Consider the following 27,453-nt stretch of genomic DNA (forward strand, 5'->3'; position numbering starts at 1 on the left):
TTGATTAAAAACTTTTTTAGGCGTGGTGAATAGGTGCCGATTAGTCGCTGTTACAAAGATATCCATTGGGAGTTGCCTTTACTGAGCATGAACGGGCTGTGACTGCGTCTTGGTTCACCTATGTTACCATTTTTTCTCAACATCAACCTAGAAGCCTTTTGCTTTAAGTTCGGCTTTCGCACCTATTCGCTTGGAATACTCTTTCCTATATCTTTTATGATGTGTTTAAACTCATCGCGACGCTACTTATATTTCTGCTTAAACCTACTCGTCCGGAAACATCTAGATCTCATTCGAGTTATTTTCTTATTCCACCAGTTATTTGGCTGCTTGCTGAGGTATAAGTGCACACCATGTTTCAAGTGCTCGTCTTCTGATCTGTTCCACTCGTCGAGCGCATCCGAATGGTCGAAACTGGAGGCATCGTTTTGAAGCACTTGCTTTTCAAGGCGGCAGACTATCCAGCTAATTTTCATTTTTACCCCTGCTAACAGCCTCGAATAGGATGCGGTTTACAACGGCGAACCCGGCAACGAAAACGGAATAACGATTTGCGCATTTTCTTATGAATGCCCTTCTGTACAGACCGGATTCTGTTCAGCAGCTTGTCGATACCCTGTACCAATATAAGGCTGATGTAACAGCATTGCAAGAGATGCGTTGAACAGGGTCCGGTTTCCTGGAGAATAGCCACTACACCATATATAGCGACCATTCAGTAAACCATGACCTTGGAATAGGTTTTTTAGTTAGCCAAAAAATAAAACCTGCCGGGGACTTTGAAACATAAGCGAAAGGCTATGCACTTCACGTTTGCGAGACAAATTTAGAAATATAAACCTCATTAACGTTCACGCCCCTACAGAGAAGATTGCAGAGTCGGGGAAGGATATCTTCTACGAGGCGGTTGAGCGGTCCCTCGAAGCCTGTCCCAAGTATGACATCCACATCATACTTAGAGATTTTAACAGCCAAGTCGGGACGGAGCCCGTATTTAGGCGATACGTCGGCTCTCACTGCTCGTAAGGGACTGCGGATTATTCAATTAGAAGTATCACACGAAACGGTTGTTGGGAGTACCTGGTTTGCGTGGAAAGCGGTCCACAAACATATATGGGTCTTTCCAGAAGGGACCACCATCAACCAAATAGATCACGTATTTATTGAACGCCGCCACGCCTCAGCCTTTATTAATGTCAGAACATATAGGGGAGCAAAGTAGACTCGGATAGTGTCCCGAGCTCGAGATACAACCTCGCCTATATTCCCCTCTGGCAATCAGACGCAGCCACAGCACAGCTCACCAATAACACCCGGGTACGTGTAGTGGCCTATCACGAACTCCGTCGAGTGGAGAAGTGACTTCACAGACGGAAAATGGAAGTCTGGAAGGACCAACAGGTATATGAACTCGAAAAGTGCAGTAAGCAACCGCACCAGGCGTGGAAGTTTTACGAAGAAGTCAACAGGATGAAGCCTTATACACCTCGATGCTCATCCTACCGAGACAAAAAAGGAAAGTTGATTTCCGACAAAATGGGCATATTGGAGTGACGGGTTGAGTATTTTGTGAACAACAACACGAATATCGGTGAGTTGGAGGTCCCGCCATGGAAGAAACAGTCCGTGCAACTCATCATCGGCTTAAAAATCATAAGTCGCCAGGAGTCGATGGAATTACAGTCGAACTGGCTAAATATGGAGGCAACCAACTACACCAGATGATTCACCAACTAATTCTCAAGGTGGGGGAAAGCGAATCAATGCTTAACAACTGGCAACGACACATTATCTGTCCCATACATAAAAAGGGCTATATCTCTCAGTGCTGAGTACTATCCATAAAATATTCTCCGCTATCTTCCTAGGCCGGATAGTCTCATACGCCCAGGACATCATTGGTTCATATCAAAGAGGCTTCACTCCAGGCAAATTAGCAACATATTAGATTTTCTCTCTGCGGCAGCGATGGAAATACTGTTGGACATCAGCTGTGCCATATTTTCATCGACTTTAAAGCCGCCTATGACAGCATAGCCAAGGTAAAATTGTACATGGCCATGGGAGAATTCGGTATCCCTATGAAGTTGATAACACTAATTAGGCTGACCCTGACCAATGTGCGAGGCCAGATAAAAGCAACAGAATCACTCTCAAGACCAGTCAATATCAACAACGGTCTAAGAAAAGGGGATGCTTAATCATGTGTCGTCTTAAACCTAGCCCTGGAGAAAGTGATCCGCGATGCAGATTTTAATGCAAGTGACACCACTCTCTTCAAGTCCACTCAACTATTGACCTCCGCTGACGATATTGACATTATGGGAAGAACAACCCGAGATATACAGTCTACCTTCATCCAGTTCAAGCAGGGGCGCCAGATCTTGGGCTGCACATTGATGAAGGCATGATGAAATGCATGGTGGCTAAAACCAAGCAAGCGCTAAAACCGTAAGAACGACCAACATCGAAACGCACTGGTCAAACGACAAACAATAAAGCTGGGAGACTGCAACTTTGAGACCAAAAAAAACACAACCGATAACAGCGACGACGATGAAATCCTCGCATAGTTGTTACAAAAACTGTTTCGCTCGAAACGTCTCTTACTGTACAAGACTATGATCTTGCCAGTCCTTATGTATTCCTCAGAGACCTGGGCTCTTTGTAAAAAAAACTGCGAACTTTTGGTCGCGTTCGAGAGAAGAATCCTCCGAAGAATTGTGGGCTCCATACATAAGGATGTCCGGATAGCTTAGTAGTTAGAGCACTAGGCTGTCATACGGAAGGTCGCGGTTCAAATCTCACTGGTGGCAGTGGAATTTGCATCGTGATTTGACGTCGGATACCAGTCGACTCAGCTGTGAATGAGTACCTGAGTCAAATCAGGGTAATAATCTCGGGCGAGTGCAATGCTGACCACATTGCCTCCTAGTGTACCGTTACGGTCTTGAATGAAGTGCTCTAACACACTTCAAGGCCCTGATCCAATATGGATTGTTGCGCCAACGATTATTATTATTATACATAAGGATGGATGATTCCGTAGCGTACATAACGACGAAATCTATGAGCGATACCACGACCGTCTGGTTGTGGATAAAATCCGGCTCAACAGGTTGCGGTGCGCGGGTCAACTAATCCGTATGGATGAGGATGATCCAGCCCGGAAAGTCTATAAGGACAATATCTATGGTAGAAAAAGCAGACGAGTCAGACCTTGCCTGAGATGGAGTGATGGCGTAGATCAGAAACGCCAGACAACTTTTAGGGATATCGAATCGGACCTCGCCCCATAACCGGGATATGTGCAGTTCCATACTAAGGCAGGTCTACCGGCCGAATACCGGGTGTTGTACTATTAATGATGATGATGATCTAATTAAATATCACTAAGGTTCTTTTGAAAGAATACGATCTGAACGCTTGCTGCGGCTGGATTTCTACTACCGATTTGTTACACCACTGCCACCTTATGCGATCTACCAACCATATTATCCGTACCATGCTACACATACCATCTATACCCAACGACAAAAAAAGCCCTAAGCAACAAAATTTTTGAAATTTGAATTTCTTTTTGTCGAAGATTCCTGAAAGGTTGCTCTGACAAGTTCACCAATACTTTAAGAGTTCCACAAGTTGTCTTCTTGCACTTGACATGTGTAGTAAGTGCGTTTTAAAAAGTCTGATAAGGTCATGCTTAAAAGGACGCAATTGTGATTACGCAAAAAAAGCGCTAGCATAGCATTGGCTGACCGTAATGTACCTGCGTTTCTAATAGCATGTGAATTAAAGTTCAATGAAAGTTCGGTACGCCAAGGCCAAGTAGATAGAAACAAGTCGGGAAACCGGAAGCTGGGCGCTTCAGGTATGAAAAGTTTTGTTTGTTTCTTGTGCGAGTATATTTGAGTAAAAATAAAACTAGGTAGCTTGCTCCTACTACAATATATTTTAATAGTTAGTAAATACGTATTTCGAAAGCTACTTACTTTCTTCCTCAGTACTTAAGCTAGCTTAGTAGCTATATTTCGAAAGCTACTTACTTTCTTCCTCAGTACTTAAGCTACTAAGCTAGCTTAAGTACTGAAGAAGAAAGTAAGTAGCTTTCGAAATACGTATTTACTAACTATTAAAATATATTGTAGTAGGAGCAAGCTACCTAGTTTTATTTTTATTTAGAAGAACTACAAGCATCGGAACGATAACTATTTTTATATTTGAGTGTTTTTTTTTTTGGGTAGGGTAGGTGAATGCATTTACGCACACAGTGTTGGACTCCCGATTCGGTACGTCGTCAGACTACCAACTAAACCCCTCCCCATCATCAGAGAGCTAGCCTGGAACCGTTTGTCACATTACTTCGGGCCAGCCCCCGAACTCTCCCGCCTTGTGGAGCCTTCAAATCAGGGAATTCCTTTCACCAACGGGAGGGGAGAGGAGGAAGGGAACTGTCAGTTCAAGGAGCCCCCTGCCATCCGGCTCCTCCACCGGTCGAGGTCTATCTTCTTAGCAAGGAGAAGAGCCCGAACGTAATGGGCAACACGGTTCCACCTGTCAGCAGTCCTCAGCATCTCTTCCACAATGTTGTCTGGAGAGAGATCCCCTGTGTTTAAATAGAGCAGCTGACGAATCCCATCCTAACTTCCACAAGAAAAAAAAGTGTGGTGGGCATCGTCCACAACTCCATTGCAAAACACACAATCCGGAGAACGCGCCTTTCCAATCTTGTGCAGGTAACACTGAAAACTTCCATGCCCACTTAAAAATTGGGTAAGGAAATAGTCAGTCTCACCATGCTTCCGATTCAGCCACGCACCTAAGTTGCCGATGAGCCGCGCAGTCCATCTGCCTTTAGTTTCATTTCGCCAAGAGAGCTGCCACTCGTCTAGAGTGTGTTGCCGTTCTTCGCGAGCAACCACCTCCCTTGGCTCATCTCCCTTGCGTTTGTATATGGCCTGACGCTCCCTAGCAAGAAGGGCAACGGGGATAACTCCCGCGGTCACCATCACGGCCGGTTCAGAGACTGTGCGGTATGCAGACGCCACCCGTAAAGCTCCCCATCTCTGTACTTGCGCGAGGCGTCTACGATATACCTCCTTGTCAAGAGCGCCAGCCCATACCTCTGCGCCGTAGAGCAGGACATCCTGCGTTGAGCTCATCAGGAGACGTCGCCTACTAGACGTAGCACCCCCAATGTTTGCCATTAGCCTACTTAACGCCGAAACTCCAGCCGCAGCCTTGTTCGCAGCTGCTTGGATTTGCTCAGAAAAGCTCATCTTTGGGTCAAGAGTCAACCCGAGGTACTTTACTGCTGATTTTGACTCGATTATTGACTCGCCGAACGATATGGGACGCAGGGTCGGAATTCTCTTTTTAGTCAGGATGACTACTTCGGTTTTTTCCATTGCAAGGTTGAAACCATGAGTAGTCATCCATCCGCTTACCCGTCGCATCAATATGCCGAGTCTGCTTATTATATTTGAGTGTAGAACTATCCTATTTGTACGTAGCCGGTTAAGAATATGCATTTAGCATATCAGATTTAGTACTTCGGGTTGTAAATTTACACGGTAAGGCAAATTTGTGTCCGGATAGCTTAGTGGTTAGAGCACTAGGCTGTCATACGGAAGGTCGCGGTTCAAATCTCACTGGTGGCAGTGGAATTTGCATCGTGATTTGACGTCGGATACCAGTCGACTCAGCTGTGAATGAGTACCTGAGTCAAATCAGGGTAATAATCTCGGGCGAGCGCAATGCTGACCACATTGCCTCCTAGTGTACCGTTACGGTCTTGAATGAAGTGCTCTAACACACTTCAAGGCCCTGATCCAATATGGATTGTTGCGCCAACGATTATTATTATTATTAAGGCAAATTTGAGCTACTGTAACTTTGTTACTAATAGTATGATTTTGATCAAACTTGGAGATAATATGCTTCATATTATATTTTATACTACTACCAACTTTTATAACTCTTACATAAACTTAATTTTATCAATTTTCCCAAAAATACGGTAATATACTATTATTAACTTAATTTGAACAGATATCGATATGGAGAGTATTTTGAGGTCTGGGTACCGTACAGAGGCAGCTTCACGATTTTTTTCCGATTTTTCGGTTGAGTAGTTTCTGAGAATGGCTCCGTTAAAGAAATCATCACTTTGCACCCTTCCCACTCCCCGCCTTTTTAACAAATTTCAAAACTAAGACCTGCTTCGAAAAGTACTAATCGAGACCTTTCATTTGACACCCCACATGACTATATTTGGTGAAAAAAATTTTTACACCCCCCTTTTACATGTATGGGGACCCCCCTAAATCTCAACGTAGGAGGGATATTACTCACTGCATGTCTGGGGTCCACAGTTCCTACCTTCTCACCAAATTTCGTGTCAATCGGTATAGCTGTTTCTGAGAAAAGTGCCTGTGACAGACAGACAGACAGACGGACAGACAGACATTGAACCGACCTTAAAAAAGGATCGAGATGAAAAAAGTGCACTACTTCAAAGGAAGATTTAATTATTTTGAGCGAAAGTCTTAAAAATCGTTTCCAAAATTCACCAAATTAATATTCTGACAAAGAAAATAAAAATTAAGCGCTCAAATTGGGCTAAGAGCAAAAAAAATTGGACTGAATCTGACTGGTCACGTGCTTTTTTTCCGGATAAATCAAAATGCAATCTTATAGGATCCGATGGCTTTCACAGTCTTCGACGCAAGCGAGATGCATAATACGCAGAAAATTTTATCCTTTTATCCTTCCATTAAGCATTCACCCTGTGTGATGGTTGTGCCTAGTTTGGAGTTAGTGTCAAAAAACAAGAAGGCTTTATTTTTCAGGATGACTCGGCGCCTTGTCATGGGACCTGTTCTGTAAGAACCAGCAAACTTCCTTATAATCATATCAACTTTTTTAAGTTGAATAAACTATTCTTTAACATTAGATCAGAAAATTGAAGGAATAACTAGGCATTATTTCTTTGGCTCCGCCAGGCATAACGGCTTAAATATGAATAAGGAAGCTCACAACCACGGCTGAATATTTGAGCGCTTTATACGCGTCCATGCCGAAAAGGGTACAGAGTGACATTAAAGTCAAAAATGGTGGAACAAAGTATTAAGCAGCATTTTACAACAAATATTAACGTGTTTCTTTTACAAAAATGGCAATTCTTCGAATAAATTCTATAAAATGGACTTTTCTTTTTTGGAGTTTGTTCAACAAAAAATTGAAAAAATTTAATTCTCTTTGTATTTACCTTGTTTTTTTTTGTCAAAAGTTGCATTGACTATAAACAATGAAATATATTTTTTTTTTGAATTATGTCTTCTATGTATCTATGTATTTCATATCATTATGTTAAACATCTTTTATAGTTTTGTTTTTAATAAATCAATGTACGAACTTTAATAGAAATTGGAACTCACATGCTCACGGGACATGGAGGACATCGCCAGTGCCTGTACAGGTTTGAAGTGGACACCTCACCCGATTGTCCAAACTGTTACACCGGCTCAGGGGTGGGATTCGATCAACTTTATGGTCGGGTCTATGAAGAACAAATTTCAAAAGACAGAGAAGCTAGAAAATGGACGCCAAGCAAGAGTGAACTAGCTTTGCTCCAAGATCTAATCTATTATGGTGGATCCACGGCGCAAGGGAGGATTCCGATTTGGTTTTATTGGGTAAAAATCCCAAACACTAGCGTATCCAGGCCTGAATATCTCAAAAATTTCCACCTCCTAGAAAACAGACAGACAGACAACAAATCGATTTTATACCCAACTTTAAAAAAGCAAGTGTGCTCAGCAATTTTCTCGACGATGCCGTACTAATTGGATAGGAGCCCACCGGAAAAATGCTTTGAGTTTCCAAAATCGTATGTATCTGAGCGACTATTTAGAATGAAATACGAAGGAATATTCTCTGAATTGAAAAAAATGTAGTTGGTGTACTAGAGGGCAGTGTTTTAGGTCCAACATCGTTTTTTTGTATACGAATGATGTACTTTTCAGTAACCGCCAAAATCGGAACTTTTTCGGATCACATTGCTAACCTTAAGCCGGATGAAAACGCCGAGAAGCAGCAATGAAACTTCTACATAGACGACATTGTGGAGTTGACCAGATTATGGAAAATTAAAATAAATAACACCAAATCCGGTTACATTAACTTCATTAACAAAAAAGTCCAACCAAAGTCATTTTCAACGGAGAAGACCTGCCACAGGCGAATAAAGAGGAAAAGACATTTTCTAGAAAGGATGGAAGAGTGAAGTGCCAGATTGAGACCGATACATATGTTTGTTGGGACAAATTGCTCCAGTTCACACAAGATTTTGAATAAACACTTATTAGCTTGAGGCAACATCTCTGGCGAGTTCAAGTTGAAGGCTGTATTTTGTCCCCGCTAATATTTATTCTTTTTATTGATCGGGAGAATATTCTATTTAATATATAATATATTTTTAATACGAGTACCTGACAAAATTTGGCTCCATAGCGTGGTGGTGGCGAGTCGCAGAATCGATACCGATGTCTTTTCCCACCACTGCATGTAGTCGAGCATGGCGTCCAGTCACTCCATGGTCCCCATCCACCACTGTCCGTATCTGCAATTCGAATGAACAATGTCAATTTGAATCCTTAGGAAAGGAATTTTCACTTACCACTTATAGGCAACGTAGGAACACAGTCAACCCGAATCTCTGCTACTGCACCGAATATCGCCTGTGTCACATAAGTGAAGCAATATTCAACGAACCTCTCGGAAAATAAATCACACTCGAAGTACATTGAGTGCTTATTTTCTTCTATTCGTCTCTCTGTTACGTATTCAAGGGTAGTGGGTGGCTTCAAAGATGCAATATCCGCCCGTAGCCGTCCAAAAATGCGTATCCTGTCTCTAATTTGGTTTTCAATACACGAGGGATATTCGAAAAGTACCCCTATGCCGATGTGGGGGTCGCATGGGAATACGCTCCTTTCACGAACGTTAAACACAAATTTGTCATTCCAATCGGCATGGACGAAAGTTTGCGCCAGTATTGTCTTAAGGGGTGAGATTGGTCTAAGTTGTATTGCGTATTGGCCCGCGAAGCCAAACAGATCACAGCTCAAATTGAAGAGGTTTTTACTTTGAAAATGCTTCACCTGTTCTGTATACAGCATGTGGGTGTTCGTCTTGTTTGTACTGCATGTGGAGTCCTGCCCGCAGTATAGAACTTCCAACCAATATTCAGGCCTGTCAGCCTTCGCAAAGTTCCTTCTTCGGCACTTGCCCGCGGCGAACGTTAACTCCACCTGCACGGGTTCATCTGGGTAGGTGGGAGTGAGATTCGAGCTTATATTCATCTTAAGGGCGGGCCACGCCACTTCGAAATTTTTAAATGAGTTCAATTCCTGAGTACTGTTGATATCATCAGTTTCGTCTACTATTTGCACTTGGTACTTTCCTCCGTAGAGGAAATAATGGCATCCAACCGTGATATGTGTAATGTTCTGACGTTGAATGTCGGGAGCTAGTTTGATTCGTTTTATGAAATGCTTTTCGCTATCGTTCAACCGAAATAGATTCAAATAGCGCGAATCTGATGAAAGCGCAGAATTATTTTGAAGCACTTGAATGTAAAGATCACCATCTAGAGCTGAGTATGCATTGGGAAGGATAATGCTAAATGGAACAGCACACACTAAGTCTGAAAAGAAAGATGGATGATGGAGAATATTATATTTCTGGTGGCTAAAATAATCAATATTTGCTGTTAATAATAATAATCGTTGGCACAACAATCCATATTGGATCAGGGCCTTGAAGTGTGTTAGAGCACTTCATTCAAGACCGTAACGGTACACTACAGTAGACTGTAGGAGGCACTGTGGTCAGCATTGCGCTCGCCCGAGATTATTACCCTGATTTGACTCAGGTACTCATTCACAGCTGAGTCGACTGGTATCCGACGTCAAATCACGATACAAATTCCACTGGCGCCAGCGAGATTTGAACCGCGACCTTCCGTACGACAGCCTTGTGCTCTAACCACTCAGCTATCCGGACTACAATATTTGCTGTTATTCTACATTAATTGAGAGAGTCTTTCTAACAAAAACCTGTAACTTTTTCTCCTTCTACAAATATTTTCATGTATACACTTGTACGTATTCCGGGAGCTACTTACTCCCTTCTTCAGTACTTCAGCTTTATAGCTAAGTTACGTGTTTTATCGTTTCTTTATTTTTTATGCGGCCCTTTAAGTTCCCCTTTTATAAAATGGTGCCTTGGGGAGATGCTCAAGTCAAAGGGGAATTGGTCTTAACAATTGTAAAAATACAGCACGAGCTTCTGAAGGAAGCTTGGGAAGAGGAGAGTTGGAGGATCCAGAAGCACGAAGGCCTCAAGACAAGGACGCGAAGTAATAGTTAAATGATGGTGCTGGACGGGCTGGAGAGACTTTTTTTATCTTTCTAAAATCAAAGGAGCGAAGTAGCTCGCTATATAATCTTAGAAAAACTACCTATTTCTATATAGTATCGTGCGGATAAAGTGGTTAAGGCAATTGGAATGGAATTCTCCATCAAGAGAGGCAGGAAATTTACGGTGTAAGGACAAGCTGCCTTCCGGGCTCGATATCCCTCGGCTGCAGTGCTTCAGTGGTGGTCAGCTTGGCATCAAAGGCAACTAATGATACGAGCAATACTAGAAAAGAAGGTGCTTAAAAGCAGTAGGTTGTCCATAGACTCCTCAAAACAAAGTCTTTAAAAAAATTGCCCAAGAAAGTACAGTAGGCGACACAAGCCGTTGCGACACCAGCGGCAACCACACGGAAGAGGTCGCAGGGAAATTTTCTGGGTCGAGAGCGGAGGAGGAGGAGAGGGAGTGCGTTCTAGCAAAATAAGGAATGGCTCAACCCAGATCACGCCCATCCGTGTATCATTCCAAACACGGATATTATGCCCTATGCAGACCTACTAACGAAAGTGAAAGCTGCTCCCATTTAAGGTACAGTGTGACGTTCAAATATTTCACGTTTTTTCATAATTTTTTTTAACAAGAAAATAATACACGACCGTTCTGAAATGTTAATATGATATTAATAGATGCTTAAAATGTAAAAAAAATACATGATATTTCAGTAGTTAAATTGTATATGTTCTGGCCAAAGTAGGCTTCTCGAAAAAAAAAGAAAATGTCAATCGGGGCAGCACACAGCCTTCTGTGGTCATAAAAAAAAATCTTTCTATTCTGGGGGCTGTAGGTCTTCATGTAAATATTTTTCAAAAATAACAAAAAGGCGAATTGAAAAAAATGTTCAAAATCGTTATGTTTGTATTATTTGTATTGTTAAAAAATATATTTATTATAATAAAATTAAATATTTCCACATAACGGCATACAGAATAAGAGTTTCAAATTTCAGAAAAAAAAGGGTAAGTGCTTCGACTAAACTTCGGAACTACGGTTTCGGCTAAAAAGTGTTTCAAGTTTTGACAATAAATTTTTCATAATAACGAAATGTTCCCAAATTCTTTCTCGTATGCTGCGTCAAATTATATACTTTTTCATAACGCCTAGACTCTAGTCAGCTGGCTATAACAATATAGGATTGAGGATAAGTATTATAGGAAAGGGACGATTGAAGCAGCTACCGCGGACTAGTTGGTCGGTTCTCTACCTACTATGGCACCCTCCATTCTTTGTGCTTTTACTCCAGAAATACTTTGAACTTCAATCTGAAATGTTGACACTACATTTTCAATATGTTGCACTTTTGAAATATGTAAAAAAAACGATTTTTTCAAATGCGTCACTTTTCGTTACTACCTTAAAATTTTAGGGGAGGAATGTCAACTAGATTCAGAGGTGCCAAAAAGGCTGTCATACGCAAGGCCGCGCGGTTCAAATCTTACTGGTGGCAGTGGAATTTGTATCGTGATTTGACGTCGGATACCAGCCGACTCAGCTGTAAATGAGTACCTGAGTCAAATCAGGGTAATAACCTCGGGCGAGCGCAATGCTGACCACATTGCCTCCTACAGGGTGCAGCAATCCTGTAGTGTACCGTTATGGTTTTGAATGAAGTGCTCTAACACACTTGCAAGTCCCTCATCCAATTGTATTGTTGCGCCTAGGATTATTATTATTATATAAATTGAATTCCATGCGAAAGTTGAAAAGGTCTGGAGAACATCACTGAAGGCTTTCGTACATGCTCAAAAGCATGAGATCACTTCTTAGGCCTGCACTGCAATGAAGGTTTAGAGGATCCGTCCTTGTTAGCCTCAGAAAGGAATATGGTCGCAGTGATTATTCGACTACCAATAGAGCCACCTTTTAAGCTTCAGGGAAGGTCCGTATGGGTTAACTGTCACCTTGGAAAACAGATCTCTTAGAGGAAATGTTTAAACTGTTTCTTATACGGACATCTTGTGAAAGCGTATGCAGATGTTGACTAATAGAGATGGAGGTATTGACTAATGGGAAAAACGTTGCTAGGGAATTCAAGTGCAGGCTATGCAATAGACAAGAAAGACTTCGATAGCATACCAGCGTTAGCTGCATAGTAAAAATGAGACTCGAATAATTCTCCCTTCGGCTTGTGTCCCCATTACATATTACATATAATGACTAGTGAGAATCGTCCTGAAATTTTAATATAGTAGTTGGTCATAGACCTAATTTTGATTAGTCCTTCACTAGCTCGGGATATATTTTGGAAAGTCAGAGAATATCACTCATAATGATTACCAGCCAATTGTCTTCAATCATACCCAAAAGGAGGAGGACGTCAGACTGATCTGCGAAAGCAAATAGTTATGGAGATAGCCTTGGATTAGAATACCATACTTGCCACGTTCATATCGCGGAATGGATCGCGATAGCATGTGGCTCATTAAAGTCAAGCTGTTATATTTACCGAGGAGAACACGCACCTGTTGTTGAAACTGCCAAACGTCTGAACCTTGATCCGCATATCACTGTGCCAAGCAAGCGGCCTAGAGACAAATAGGACTCACGAGGAAGTGAAGGAACGTATTTATAAGGAACTTCGCAGAAATTTCAGGTTAGTTATGTTTTTTTTTAAATACAGGGAAGAAATAATAACAACTTAAAAAAGATGACAATAGAGAGCTTGAAGTGGCGTTTGTTTGGTTAGACAATTTGATCCCAGCAGTGAACGGCTATGTACGATTCGTGTCTCGAATATTCTTTTGGATTAATCACTCTGATCCAAGAGAGGAGGACGTAGTGTCGTTGCAATATCCGCTGATGGTTGGCGATTTGGTCCTATCTAATCGCATCCATAAGAAAAGCCTGAGAAGACGGACGAACGACCATAATATTTCAGAAAACTGACTTCATTTTGGATTTGGGTTTGGTAAGGTATTGGAAAATACTTAATGCTAAGTGGGAATTACAGTCTGAAGTAAGTGAAGCATTTGGATCTGAGGTAGAATCAAAACAAGGAGATGATCTTTCCGTTGACATTTTCATTTTGTCAGTGTGACTCGTCGGCTGAAAAATCAACAAATTCAGCGGCTGATTGAGATCCTGCATGAATTGATTGAGTCAACGAGAGGAAACAAGCTGAAGGTCACTGCAAATAAACCGAAAATCGTAACCCAAGCAAAAAGAAATAATGCAATAGATGACATCAGCATCGAGCCATTGAACAGTTTTCTTTACTTGATCAGTATGGGGATCAGAAAGAGGAAATGCAATAGCGAATGTCTACAGCCAACCCAATTTATTCCACATTCCTTTCGTTCGACCGCGTTCGAGAGAAGAATTCTCTGAGGAATTTTTGGTCCCCTACATGAGGATGGACGATTCCGTAGCCTGCACAATGATGAAATCTATGAGCGATACCATGACAGTCCGGTTGTGGATAAAATCCGGCTCAATAGGTTACGGTGGGCGGGTCACTTAATCCGTATGGATGAGGATGATCCAACCCGGAAAGTCTATAAGGGCAATATCTATGGTAGGAAAAGAAGACGAGGCAGACCCTGCCTAAGATGGAGCGATTGCGTGGGCCAGGACGCCAGACAGCTTTTAGGGATATCGAATTGGTGGACCTCGGCGCAAAACCGGGATGTCTGGAGTTCCTTATTAACGCAGGCATAGACCGGATACCGGTTGTTGCGCCGTTGATGATGATGATTCCTTTCGTTGATGTCACTGAAAAATGGAATGTAAACGTGCGTCGCCAGCTTACAAGACTCTAATAAAGCCTGCTCTTTTATATGGGTGTGAAGCATTGGTGCATATGTGATTGCCATACGTTATTTCCAAGGAACGGGATAGTCCTACCTAGTCATCATCGCTTTTGGTTCTTAGATGTGCTTCAGCCACCCCATAGTTTTCCGAGAAGCTTGCACTATTCTTGACAGTTCTCGGCTTTATAACTTTAAGGCAACCCACCCGTTGGATTTCCTGCACCCCGCGGTAAAATTTTAATTTTTCCTAATTGCAACTTCAACTTTTCATCATGGCGTTCATGGGTAATTTGCCCGTACGCCGCCGTACGAACTGTTTCGATGAAAGCTACCGAACTTTTTCCATGTTTTCTCATATAGTAGGACAGAGAGAACATTGTCTTGATGCTGGTGTTGAGATAGTTGCATTGTCAGAATTTAGACAAAGCAGTGAAGGCGGATTCACCGCTGTCCGTGTGTTCAGCGACATCAAATCCGACGTCGTCGTCGCCAGAAACAACGCTACCTATATACATGTACAAATTGTTCGACGCTTTCGATGTTCTGTTTGTTAATGCAAATAGGAAGAGTTCGACGACCAGTCAAACTGAGAATCCTAGTTTTCTTGGTATTTATTTTTAGTTCTGCCGATAGTGGAAACGACACATTTTTAATATGAGGAGTCCTCCTCTGTCACCAGAAACAGCAAAATCACGCAAAGGTGTTCGACTGTGACTACGATGGTTCTTTTCGAAGCGGCTGGTGTTGCAAATATTCAGAAGAAAGCTCATAAATTCAATGCTGATCATAATATGGTCGTAACCGGTCAGTTGAAATCCAACTATTGCAAGTCCTGTGTTTGAATAGTGATGACCAGGCGGTGAAAATTTCAGAATGGGATAAACCTTTCATCATTATAGTCCTCAAGACTATGCCTCTCCTCCACCATATGGTCGAGCAGAATGTCATTAGTACCCACTTGGCATTCAGGTTACTCATCACGATTATAATGTAACTTTTAGGAAGCCTCTTCTCTACATCCTTAACCTGGAGCGAAATCTTACAGTCGGAAACCACTAGAGGGCATCTTGGGCAGCTTGACACCGAATTCGCGCGCCACTATGCTTTTCAAGATATAAAAGCACGGTGCTGTAAGATGAGGGTAGTACTTTTCAGAGTCCCTCTATTTTAGTTCACAAACTGAACAAAGTGATATCATTGTCGAGGAGCGTGAAGAAAGAAAGAAACCAATCAAAACCTGTTTTCAGCAGCCGAGGGTCATGGCTGTGAAGTTCAATCCTTATTCTAGACGCTGTTAATGTTTCAGTGGGAAGTAAGATTCGGAATGCACCCCCATTTTCAGTCATCTTTTACTTTGAATGTGTCCTTAAACCCTTCTTCTAAGAATATCAACTAGAGGGCGCGTTCTATTAATCAACAGAAATGGAGGCCACAGTTAAATACTAGACAGCTACCACACTCACCCTTGTCCCTCAAGGAGGAAATCAGTGCGAGTACGCACGATTTCAAATTGTTTTGCCCTTGAGCATGAGCGAGATGTAACGAAAATCCGATCAGCTGTGTTTGACATGCCGCCCGGACTTGCCAATGGGTTGGTGAAATTGGCACGTTTCTGTCTATGTAGAAGTGAATACGGGAAACTACGTTTGGCTATATGGGTGAGCACGCATTAGTGCCATGGCTGACATATTCTTTTCATCTCTCTCTTATCAATACGATTTGATGAAGATTATGCCTTGTCCTTTTTAAGCGTCTCTGATGTGTACAGATAAGCTTCTGCAGCACATTCGCAAGTCGGGTCATTTTAGTGTGGGTACTGCCTATAGTAGATCTACTGTGATGGAGGCGATGCACCGTGTAAATTTAAACATATATATATGATATAATTACAACAAACAAAAGTGAAATATACTTTGCCCACAATCTGTGCTGGATAGCGGCTATTGTGGGGTGACCCAATGTCACGGTGTGTTGTGGTGTTATTTTATTTATTTATTTTTTAGGGGTACAATTAAAGAAGTTGTTTTCTTTGTAAACTTAAACAAATGAGATAGTTTAACAAACGAATCACCGGAAATAACTGCAGCGCGATATCCGCAATAGTTTCCCATTTTTAATTCAAAACCAATTTTCAGAACGAAGGGGTCTGGACGCGTAACACTGTTGACTACATGTATTTCCACACAAACCTCTGTGTCTGACAAATATGTTACTAACCGCAGCATCGGGTCGCAGACATTTTGTCCTCCAGATTGAATTTCCACTTGTTAATTTCATTACTTTTTGATGTTTTAGCTATGTTTTCCATATGAGTCGTCAGCGTGGACTGGTCACTGCTTGAGGATGGGTGACAACTTTGTTACTGTGAAATCCACTATTACAGGCCCCGCAGACCCATATAGAAGAATTATAGGCTTTTCAGAAAGTCCTGGAAGGAACTGGAATAGCTTAAGTGGCATGTATGCGTTTGAATTGCCAGACAAGATAAATATTGACGAAGTTGCGCTGCTTTCAACAGAAACATATATACATATATGGTTGTCATTTGTGTTTTGGTGGGGTATTGCGCGTCAACTACATTTTCGCCATCGTTCGCGGTACCTGAAGTACCTTTCAACTTCTTCTGTGCGCCAGGTGCCCTCTATCCAGCGTCACCAGCTTCCCTGCGATCACATGGCGTACGAGTTACAGGCCTGTACGCTGACCAAGTTCTTCGTTATAGATGGTGTGAGGCTAGCGTATACATTGCAGACAGGAATTTACAAAGGCTTAGATTTTTTAAGTGGCATTGGCGGTCACTTTCCATGTGATACCTTCATTTAGCAACACAGCACAGAACAATCTCAACTTCATTTGGGTGTTAAGATAACTGCATTTCCAGATCTGGCAGAAGCCTAGCCTCCTAGCAGATAGAGAGAGTACGATGACCGGTCAGATTGAAAACTTTGGATTTGTGGGTCTTTGTCTTCAGTCCAATTCTGCATGCCTCTCTTTCCAAATAGCGCCAATTGGCAAAGGTCTATGACCCGAAGAGGGGGCAAGCAGGTGTCATTGAACTCCTCCACGACTTTCGGGCAAGGCAACATGAAAAACGTCCCCGATAACAAAAAGAAATAATATCGGTGACAAGATGCAACCCCGGCTGGCTCCGCATTAGAACTCAAAACCCTGGGAAATTTTACCTCCGTGCAGCATGTGCCATTTTGCACCACCATATGCCATTCTGATATTGGCTATTAATTTCACCGGAATGCCTCTCCTGCGAAGATCACGTCAGATGCACTCCCTGTTCACACTTTTGAAACCTTCTCGAAATTGATGAAGCGCAGATAAAGCCACAATATCTATCTATTTGCGCACATATATTGTATTAGATATGTTTTCTGCTTGCACCAAATTTTTAAATTGTTTGAAATTTCTGCAGTTTAACTCTCTTAGAAAGCAAGCCAACATGATGCTCCGAATCGCCGAGTTTAATATCAACTCAGATTAGATTATTAGATTATCCATATTTGTTTTAATAATAATCTTGACCGAAAACCCTAAAAAAGTTTCCGGAATCCGGAACAAAACTCTTTCTAGATAATTTTTCCGGTACTAACCCTGGTTTAATTAATCATTGAAAATTACTTACCAATTAAATGTAAAATAAATGCTAAACAATGAAATTGTTTATGAAAACTCCATTTCAACTTTACACTGTTGGCGTGTGTCGGAAAATTTATCAAGGCAGCGGCAAACATCAAAACAGTTGTAATAAAAGTCATAACTTGAAGTACCTGGAATGAGGAAAAGAGGAAAATTAGTTACTTTAACTGAGATAGTAATGCGTGACTTTATTCAGAATATTTAGGGTCAACTAATCTCATTGGTGTCTGAGCGTGAAAGTAAACAGTTCGGAAATCATCAACGGGGTCCGTTTATTTCTCCTTAAAAGTTAAATATGTTATCTCAAATGGCGAACTTACACTTTTTCTTGTTAATGGAATGGATAGAAAATAGCTTAATATTAGTTATGTCATTTTTTCCCAAAGAAGTGAACGTCAGGTCAAATTGGCAGAAAATGACTATATGCTTTTTACGCCGAAATATTAGTTTCACCTTCCCAATTACCATATCCGTTAAAAAAATCAATTCAGAAAGCTCATTTATAAATTATAATGGTTTAAAAATTAAATTGAAGGCAGAAAAGAAAATGGATTGGCTGACGTTTCATGTGACATCCCGGAGCGTTTAGTGTTTGTTACTTGTTACTTTTGAGTCCGGATGCTGGGTAGCGAAGTCCTACGGCCACAGCAACATCCTAGACGAAGTACTTCGGGAAATCTTGGCAATCCCCACGGACTATGCCATACGCGAGTTGAACTTCACGAGAAACTTTGCTGTGGCCTTTCAAACCAGGGCAAAGTAGAAGACCGGGGGCGTGTTGCAAGGTTATGACTCAGTATTCTTTACCGACCGATCAAGGATGACATATGGAGTCGGCGCGAGGGTTTTCTCGAATACACACAGTGTATCCAAGTCATATGGTCTTCCAGGTTTCACCAGTGTAGTCCAGGCGGAAGTACTGGCGATATTGGAAGTCTGTCGATGGCTGGAGTGAGATTCGAGCCCAAAGCGTAACATAGCCATTCTGACCGACATCCAAGCGGCCATCAAGACTTTGTACTCAGCAGTGCAGAGACTGAACCGTCTGGGCGGCACGCTCAAGGTCACCCTCTTCTGAGTTCCCGGGCGTAGGAAAATAGAGGGGAATGAGCGGGCTAACGGAATGGCTCTGCTCTGCTCTTGGTAGTCCCTCGGCGAATACAATCGGTGTTCCGCCGGCGGCTGTTGGGGGCCGAGTCTACTCGCACTACCTAGCAGCCGCGGGCCTAAGATGGTGAACGCTTACAAGCTGTGCCAAGTCAAGGAGAATTTGCCCTGTGCCAGACGCGTGGAAATGCTTTCAAGACTATGGCGGTCTGCACGGGGCACTGGCCGATAGGGGACCATGCCGCTGGGCTCGTCATACCCTACAATTCGCATTGCCGAAGCTGCGGAGAAGGAAGGGAAACCCTCATGCACTTTCTCTGTGATTGCCCAGCTCTAGCTAGCTAGAGTCAGGCTACGGACACTCGGTAAACCATTCTTTGGGGACCTCAGAGAGATTTTTAGCTGCAGGGTGGGGGAGCTGCTTTCTTTCGTGAATGCTATGGGCTGGCTCTGAAGATCCAAGCCGGCTGGACCCTGCCTCCTTGCTTGCATAACAACAGTCACGGTCTTAGGAGTTTGTGGCATCAAAACGGCGCACCAAAGCGCTAATTGGACTCCTCGGAGCAGCCACTGATACCTACCTACCTCCTTTTGAAGTAATCAATCAGGTTTTAAAAGGAAAGTAGGGAATTGTTGTATGAAAGGACATTCCTTCAATTTATCTTACATTTTGCGAGTAATGGTAACAAGTTATACATATGGTGAAAAATTCGTATTTGTATCTTCATCCAGTTCTTCACAAAATTTTTAAAAAAAAAAAAACGAAAAAACGGCCCCACACGGGATAGCTTCCTTAAGATTCTAAACACCGCGAATATATTGAAAAAAGAAAAAGTTTCTCTTGATAGGGGAGAAACAATGATCAGTAAGCGAGGACTCACACCGTTCATGCTTACGTTCGACGATAGTGAAGGCCCAAACCAAATTTACAGCTTAAGGGGGTCATCTCGTGTGTCGGGTTGGAGAAATCGATTTTTTTTTGCAGGAATTGTATCTATATATAGTGGAGAATATGTGGGCAAAGGGATTTTCCGATATTCCGAGTCGTTCAGAAATTACAGTTTTAACAGGTGAGGAGTTTGCAGTCGCGGTTAGAGTAGAGAAAGAGCATCGAATCTGTTTTTACCTGTTAGTTTTTTACCTGAGCCTTATAAATGCGAACACAGGTATAAATATAAAAAGATGGAAAACCAATCAATTGTCTAAACGTATTTGCCGTTTGGAATAAAAAGGATAATCCAGTCTAGAGTGAGCACTGAAAGGCTTTCAAGCTATACTCAGTTATATTTTGTTGTACCTAAGTATTGTGCTGTATGTGTGTTCAGTGATTTTTTTAAATAGATCGTACGAAGGGAGATCGCTTTAACGTTCAACGTCATGCTCGCACTAAAAAACGAGTATTTCATGGGAATCGATATTTATCAGAGAAGAAGAAAACTTTTAGGAAGCACGAACATGGATGTTCCAATTGCGACAAGTTTTGTATATTGTATATTGGATTTTGCTGGAGTTTTCTCCGGTATTTCTGCAAATTTCTGCAAATAATAAAATATACGTAGTAGTAAAAAAGGAATGCGTAGGACATGTCGAGAAAAGAATAGGAACGCGGCTTAGAAATGCAAAGAAGAATCACAAAGGCATTGGTGGAAAATGGGCTGGAAAACTTACTGATAAGGTTATTAACGACCTCACTACATTTTTTTGGGCTAGCTATTCGTCGACACGCAAATTCGATAGAAGGAATGAAGCAAGAAATTTGGGCAACTTTCTTGCATAAATGTTCTACAGACGAAAATCCTCAGCATCATAATTGTCCAGCAGGCGAGGACAGTTGGTGCAAATGGCGCAAAGCGGAAGCTAAAGGAGAACTGGATAGTTTCCACCACGAGAAGGCACCTTTGACTGAAGAAGTTCAAATAGTCATAAAACCAATCTATGAAGATTTGTCACAAGATGATCTCTTGAACAGATGTTTAGGAGCAGAAACCCAGAATAACAATGAGTCGATAAATGCATTGATCTGGACTTTCGCTCCTAAACACCTTCATTCTGGGGCCAAGTTCGTAGAAATAGCCATTTTTCTGGCTGTAATTACTTTCAACGAAGGATTCAATGGCATTCTCAAAATCCTAGTGACAGTGGGATGTCAAGTTGGTTACATATGTCAGATTTATGCCGACCGCCGTAATGAAGCGCGAATTTGGCGGTCCGAACGACGATCGACTGACCTCGCTAAAAGAGCCAGAATTGAAACCAGAGAACAACAATCGGCCTTACAAGACTTTTTTGAAGAAACGGAGGGTGCTCTCTATGAACCAGGTATAGCAGATTAATGGTGAGTGAAAATTTTACTGTTGATAATCACATTTAAATTTTCAAATGCGTTTTTCTCGAAACTGCATCTTGAAAATCGGCTGCCACCATAGCTCAAAATCTATCCAACCAAATTCCTTGAAATTTTCACTTCTTTAATACATATTTCTACGGTCTGCAAACTAGGATAATTGCAATCAGACGGGTCGTACAAAAACACAAAATCCAAAAAATTAAGTTTAAAAGCCCACCAAAAATTTACCTTTCAATATTTTCTAATTATCCTAGTTTGTGGACCGTAGAATATTGTCCACATTAAAATGCCGTTTAGTTTTTTTCCTCAGATGAACACAGCGCCCTCCAGCGTGGCAGCAGAAAAACACCTTTTTTTGGAGATGGGTGCATAAATTGACACGTATTCCAAAAACTAGCTACGATATCATGCTGAAACATTTATCACATATACTGGAGATATCAGTAAATATAAGGTGAAAAAATCATGTTTCTATCTTTATCCAGTTCTCCAGAATAATTTTTCAAAAAAAGGCAAAAAAACGGCCTTCACACGGGATGACCCCCTTAAGAACTACCCTCATTATGAAGGTTAAAATAGAAGCACTGAGAAAAGGCAGTGACCTAATACCACACAAAACCTTAAAAAGAACGCTTCGGTGTAACACCAATGACAGACCCCATGAGTATATTATTTTCGCGGGTGTACCAAAGGGATCTGTATTGAGTCCACTGTTGTGGAACATGTACAATGATGTATTTAATCTTCCGATTCCGGAACGCTCAGTTATACTCGTACAAAGCAATTAGTGCGGTTACGGCTTGGTTAGAAGACATTTCTGCAAAGGGTGTCGTAAGCGCAAATTCCACCCATTTGCGCGATTATTTAAACTGCGATGGAGTCCCAGAGAATGTCTTCTTCCACTGTCTACGATTCGTGGAAGTAAGGAGGAACTAAAGCAAGGTGCTGGTACAAGAAAATCAAGCGAGGAGAATGTTAGCATGTCAGGAGGACTAGAATGCAATTAACTGATGACCATGATTGCATCTTTCTCGAGCAAACTGAAAGGCAGAGGAGACCAAGAACGCATCGCATAGAAGAAAAGAGACCAAACTAAAGTGGGTTAACTTTGCCTTGTGACGTTATATTTCATGGATGTTCCACGGGGGGTGGGGCAGTCGGGTGTGGTGTCGGTGGGTAAAAATGTCGCATCCTGGCGTGTCCAGGCCAGTGTAATTTGAAGACGTCTACCTCCTTACTGTGTCCGGATAGCTGAGTGGTTAGAGCACAAGGCTGTCGTGCGGAAGGTCGCGGTTCAAATCTCACTGGTGACAGTGGAATTTGTATCGTGATTTGACGTCGGATACCAGTCGACTCAGCTGTGAATGAGTACCTGAGTCAAATCAGGGTAATAATCTCGGGCGAGCGCAATGCTGACCACATTGCCTCCTACAGTATACTGTAGTGTACCGTTACGGTCTTGAATGAAGTGCTCTAACATACTTCAAGGCCTAGATCCAATATGGATTGTTGCGCCAACGATTATTATTACCTCCTTAAAACAAAAAAATCGGGAAACCGGAAAGTTGATGGTTCAGGTATGAAAAGTTTTGTGTATTTCTTACATAAAGCCATTTCAGTGTGCATTTGTCCCATCAGTACGTAGCACGTGATATATGCATATACAGGATGCGGCAGCATAACTTCCTTTTTTAAAATGCGCGCCACTCAGTTAGTTGATGTCATAGCGGAGCGCTAGTGGTCTCGTTCAAGAGGGGATACTGTAAAGTTTTGTCCCGACATGGTTCAGTCGCCATCATGCGTTGGAATAGTGAGGAGCGTGCCTTTGCCGTTGAGGTTTACTTTTCAAGCGGATGTTCGGTTATTGCAACACAGCGTGCATTTCGGAATCGCTTTAATTTAGCCCCGTTGGCTCCCGTCCCAGACCGTAAATCAATTGTTACATGGGTCACAACATTCAGACAAACTGTAAATGCGACAAAAGGAAGAACTGGAGTCCCTCAGCCCGTTAGATCACATGAGAACATTGAAGCAGTGAGAGCGTCAATGTTGCGATCGCCACGGCGTTCTGCGCGCAAACACGCATCTGCCCTTGGACTATCCGATCGTTCTGTGAGAAGAATTCTTCGTGATGATCTTCATTTTCATCCCTATAAAATGGCGATAGTGCAGGAACTTTCAGAACGTGACTTCAATTTTCGGATGAACGCGTGTGAGCTTCTTCTTGATGTCGTTTCCGAGGGTGCTATCTTTTTTTTTAGCGATGAAGCCCATTTTCATCTGTGTGGGTCGGTTAACAAACAAAACATGCGTTACTGGGCTGACACCAACCCTGGAGAATTGCATCAAAAGCCTTTGCATTCACCCAAAGTCACAGTGTGGTGTGCAATTTTCTCAGCTGGAATTATTGGTCACTGGTTTTTTGAGGAAAATGAGGTTACAGTGACAGTGAATTCGGACCGGCATGTAATCATGCTACAGAATTTTTTTTTCCCACGGCTAGAAAATTTGGATTTGAGGGACACTTGGTTCCAACAAGACGGTGCAACAGCACACACTTCAAGAGCGTCGATGGCTGTTTTGAGGGAACACTTTCCAGAGCGCCTTATCTCAATTAGAGGCGATTTGGAATGGCCGGCACGCTCTCCCGATCTATCCCCTTGTGATTTTTTTCTATGGGGTTTTTTGAAATCCCGTGTTTATGTGAACCGTCCAAGAACCCTACAAGATTTGAAGACCAACATCCAAGAAGAAATTGCCAACATAACACCTGCTATGCTAACAAGAGTCATGACAAACGCCAGAAATCGGTTTACGCAATGTATGGAGAATGGGGGACGTCACCTAACAGATTTGATCTTCAAAACAATGTAAATAAAATCTTTAGACATGTACCTACATTATAAAAAATAAATAAATATATTCCGATGCATACAATAGTTTTTATTGAGTTTTGAAAAAAGGAAGTTATACTGCCGCACCCTGTACTATAAGACTAGAAATTGGGTGATGCACTCACTGAGCAGCAGAAATGAGCTCCGGACGCTAGACTAGGTTCAAGAAATTCGCACCTGAGTGTGCGTCCGTATTGTATTATTGCCGTAAGGTGGTTTTCTTGCGGACTATAGCATGATTTTTATCATTTTTGATACCTTATTTTGATTTTCCTCATCTAAAGAACCAGCCCGGCAAATGAAGCTGCTTCTCAGAACGTAGCAACTGATTCTAATTGAATTCGGGTCCATAGCAATTACTACCTTTTATGCGAATCGCAATCGTTTTTGATAGGTCAGCATTTCTGCTGATAAAAACCAACCTCCTGAGAGATTCTTCTGCCAGAGCTTTTATTACCACATCCTTTCTACATCCATATGCACTAGAATATGTACAGAATACTCTTTTTCGTGATGTTGTTTGGATCACTCTGTATCCTAATTATAACACTGTTTACGGACTGTTTACTTGGCCACTGAATTCATATCTCCTGTCATATTATAGTTCCATGGGAATCCCAGTGAATAAAGTTTGGGTTGTTATGTGTTTGCTTTCAACTTGACCTCTGTATATATCCCGAAAGGATTCTCGGAACTTTCATTATGATTCCAACCGTCAAGTGCTGTTAACGTGCTGTTGTGTGAAGAATATAAAGATAGGAACATATCCTTGTTCATTACTGCAGCATGAATCGGATTGCGGCCTACGTCGGTGCAACAACACCAAACTAAATAACTTCGTTGAGCCTTTTCGTAGAGTTGCTTGGTAAGTCGCATTAGTTCTCATAAACACCCACCACCAGGTAAACATGGAGGCAGAAGGTCAAATGGGCGAGGGGGAATTTCCGAAGGGATATAGGGAATACGGGTAAGCATATTTATGTTTGCAGTCAGTATGAGATATGTAATCAGGGCACAGGTCTCCGGATAAAGGTGATGAGGAAAATCCAATTTAGATTTGTAAACATCAATCTGAGCGAGGTAGACGCATCTTCATATGAACTCCCGAAATCCCGCTGCTAAGTTTATTATCAAAATGTATGTACACATGCACATACGTTCCCTTCCATGATTACGTTCAATTCCAGCCAACCCGTATTATACGGGTTCCAAAATGTGCATGTTCCTACGTACATGCATGTACTCGTATTGTGTATATTGATCCCTTATTTGCATGTCAGTTATTACAGTAGCACAGCCTAGACGATTTAATTGCTCATAAACATGTTGATACTCATGGTTATCGTTAAAGCGGAAATATAGCGACTATTCGGTCAAATGGTGCGCTTTATATTACGCGAGTCCTGCTTCCTCTAAAGGACTATTTGGAAACACTGAGAATCAACTCCTTACTGACTATACAGATAAAAGACGTAAAATCTTTTCTACTTTAAGAATCATTGCCCCACTATTCAAGGCTCTTTTTACACTCGGATTACGCTATCTGGAGCGAAGCACCATAATCCGATAATCCCTCAAGCATTGTTTCCGTCTTCACACAAATCAGAAGCACTCTCACAGCATTGTTTGCCCAGCACACTAAATAAAATGTACGATTGCCGCCATTTCAGGTAAACACTTTTACACTATAATAATTCGCACCAGCAGAAGGAAGAAGGCTCACTTACGAGTTAACCGAGTCTAAAGCAGGACCGCTTCCATTCCGCTATCGATTGGAAACAAAGAAACCTCTCGCTAATGCACTTTCCCAAGAAATCCGAAATTCCTTACGTTTACACGAAACCAAAAATTTAAACTAACCTGTAAGGTTCGGAAGCGTAGTGATAAGGGTGCAATTCAGTAGGAATAGGGATGTAATCCATACGAGGGGTTGTTGTGCGAACGGGAGGAATGGGCGCGCATGCTCACTGCCCACAGTAATTATTTTGCTATATCCCGTGTCGCTGCTACTGTTGGCATGAGACTCGTATGAAGGCATCATCGCCATCATTATAAGGACACTTGATTTTGGGGGTGTTCGTGTTGATGGTGAGTTCGCCGTCTAATTTGCAACGGCTCGTGGCCTGAGCTCCTGCTGCGCTTTGTTCGCCGAGGAGTTGAATTGCAGCCTTTGTGATTATGCTCGTAGGTATGTGAAGCACTTTTCGGCTCTGGCTGCACGCTCTCCTTCCTCTGTGTGCTCCGAATCCTTGCAATTTGGTGTAATATATTGAGTAATTACGGGAAACTATGTCAATTGGTATCCATTCACCTTGTTGCAAGTGCTCTATCCCACTCCGCGGTCCTCTCGTCAACTTGTTTGTGCCGCTTCATTTAAGTTCCATTGAATCATTAACACCGAACACGCTGTAGGAGCCCCATTAAACGCCAAGCGACATTAAACAATTTAGCACAATTTACGACAATCCTTTCGCTTGTTTTCTGGAGTGCGATTTCCATGTCAGGGTTTTGCAGTAGTGTCCATAAAGCTATGGGTTTTCCCCAGATTGGTTGAAGTGGCGACGGACAAATTCGCTTAAACGAAAGGAAAGCAAATCAATAACTAACACCACCGTAACTAACATATCTGAAGTCTTTGACCAGAAAATGTTTATGTTTCATCCTTGTTTTCATTGTTTTTGAAACAAGAGTAAGATTAGAACTGGGACCTTTAGTAAACTATATTTTCACCCAGTAAGCCCTCCTAGGAAACTGTATGTATGTCATAAGAATGTGATTCGTTTAAGTGAGGAAACCACATTAGATAACTTATTTTCACGGACCACTTTGATTTTTTTTGTGGGAAGAATTAATTGGAATTCAATCAAATTTGAACATTATATTAGCCATATTTCGAACAAATTTGGATAATTTAAACCAAAAATAACAAAGTTGCACCGTATTATTTTGCTGAAGGTCGTAACTAAAGTTTTCTAACTGTGGACGTGTAGCGACTCCAATTTTTATATGCAACTTAAAAGATGTTAATTTTACATTATTAACTTATTTTTTAAGAATATGAACCTCATTTTATGTGAAAATAATCAAAATGAAGAATTTTGCAGCTATTGAAAAAAAATATTTCAATTTTTGCTAATTTTTTCACTAATTATGCAATAGAAGCACCCTTAAAAATACGATATCATCCCAAAGGCTAGTTCATATTCTTGACATGTTTACAAAGAATCAT

The 27,453-nt window shown here is 41.8% G+C and overlaps 1 protein-coding gene across 3 annotated transcripts in view; it reads right to left on the minus strand.

The window, feature by feature from the left end:
* LOC119649918 overlaps window positions 1–26,171 on the minus strand; it is a 45,666-nt gene extending 19,495 nt beyond the window's left edge. For 2 of the 3 annotated variants that reach the window (XM_038052322.1, XM_038052320.1), the window contains exons 1-4: window positions 25,952–26,076; window positions 17,863–18,007; window positions 8,681–9,709; window positions 8,493–8,623 (exon numbers count right to left, since the gene is read on the minus strand). In XM_038052322.1, coding sequence (XP_037908250.1) covers window positions 8,493–8,623; window positions 8,681–9,709; window positions 17,863–17,995 — 1,293 coding nt within the window. In that variant the 5' untranslated portion in view covers window positions 17,996–18,007; window positions 25,952–26,076. The other variant, XM_038052321.1, reaches the window with a different exon arrangement.
* Between the last annotated feature and the right edge of the window lie 1,282 nt (window positions 26,172–27,453).

The sequence above is a fragment of the Hermetia illucens genome, chromosome 2 (assembly GCF_905115235.1).
Source record: "Hermetia illucens chromosome 2, iHerIll2.2.curated.20191125, whole genome shotgun sequence".
Lineage (NCBI taxonomy): Eukaryota > Metazoa > Arthropoda > Insecta > Diptera > Stratiomyidae > Hermetia > Hermetia illucens.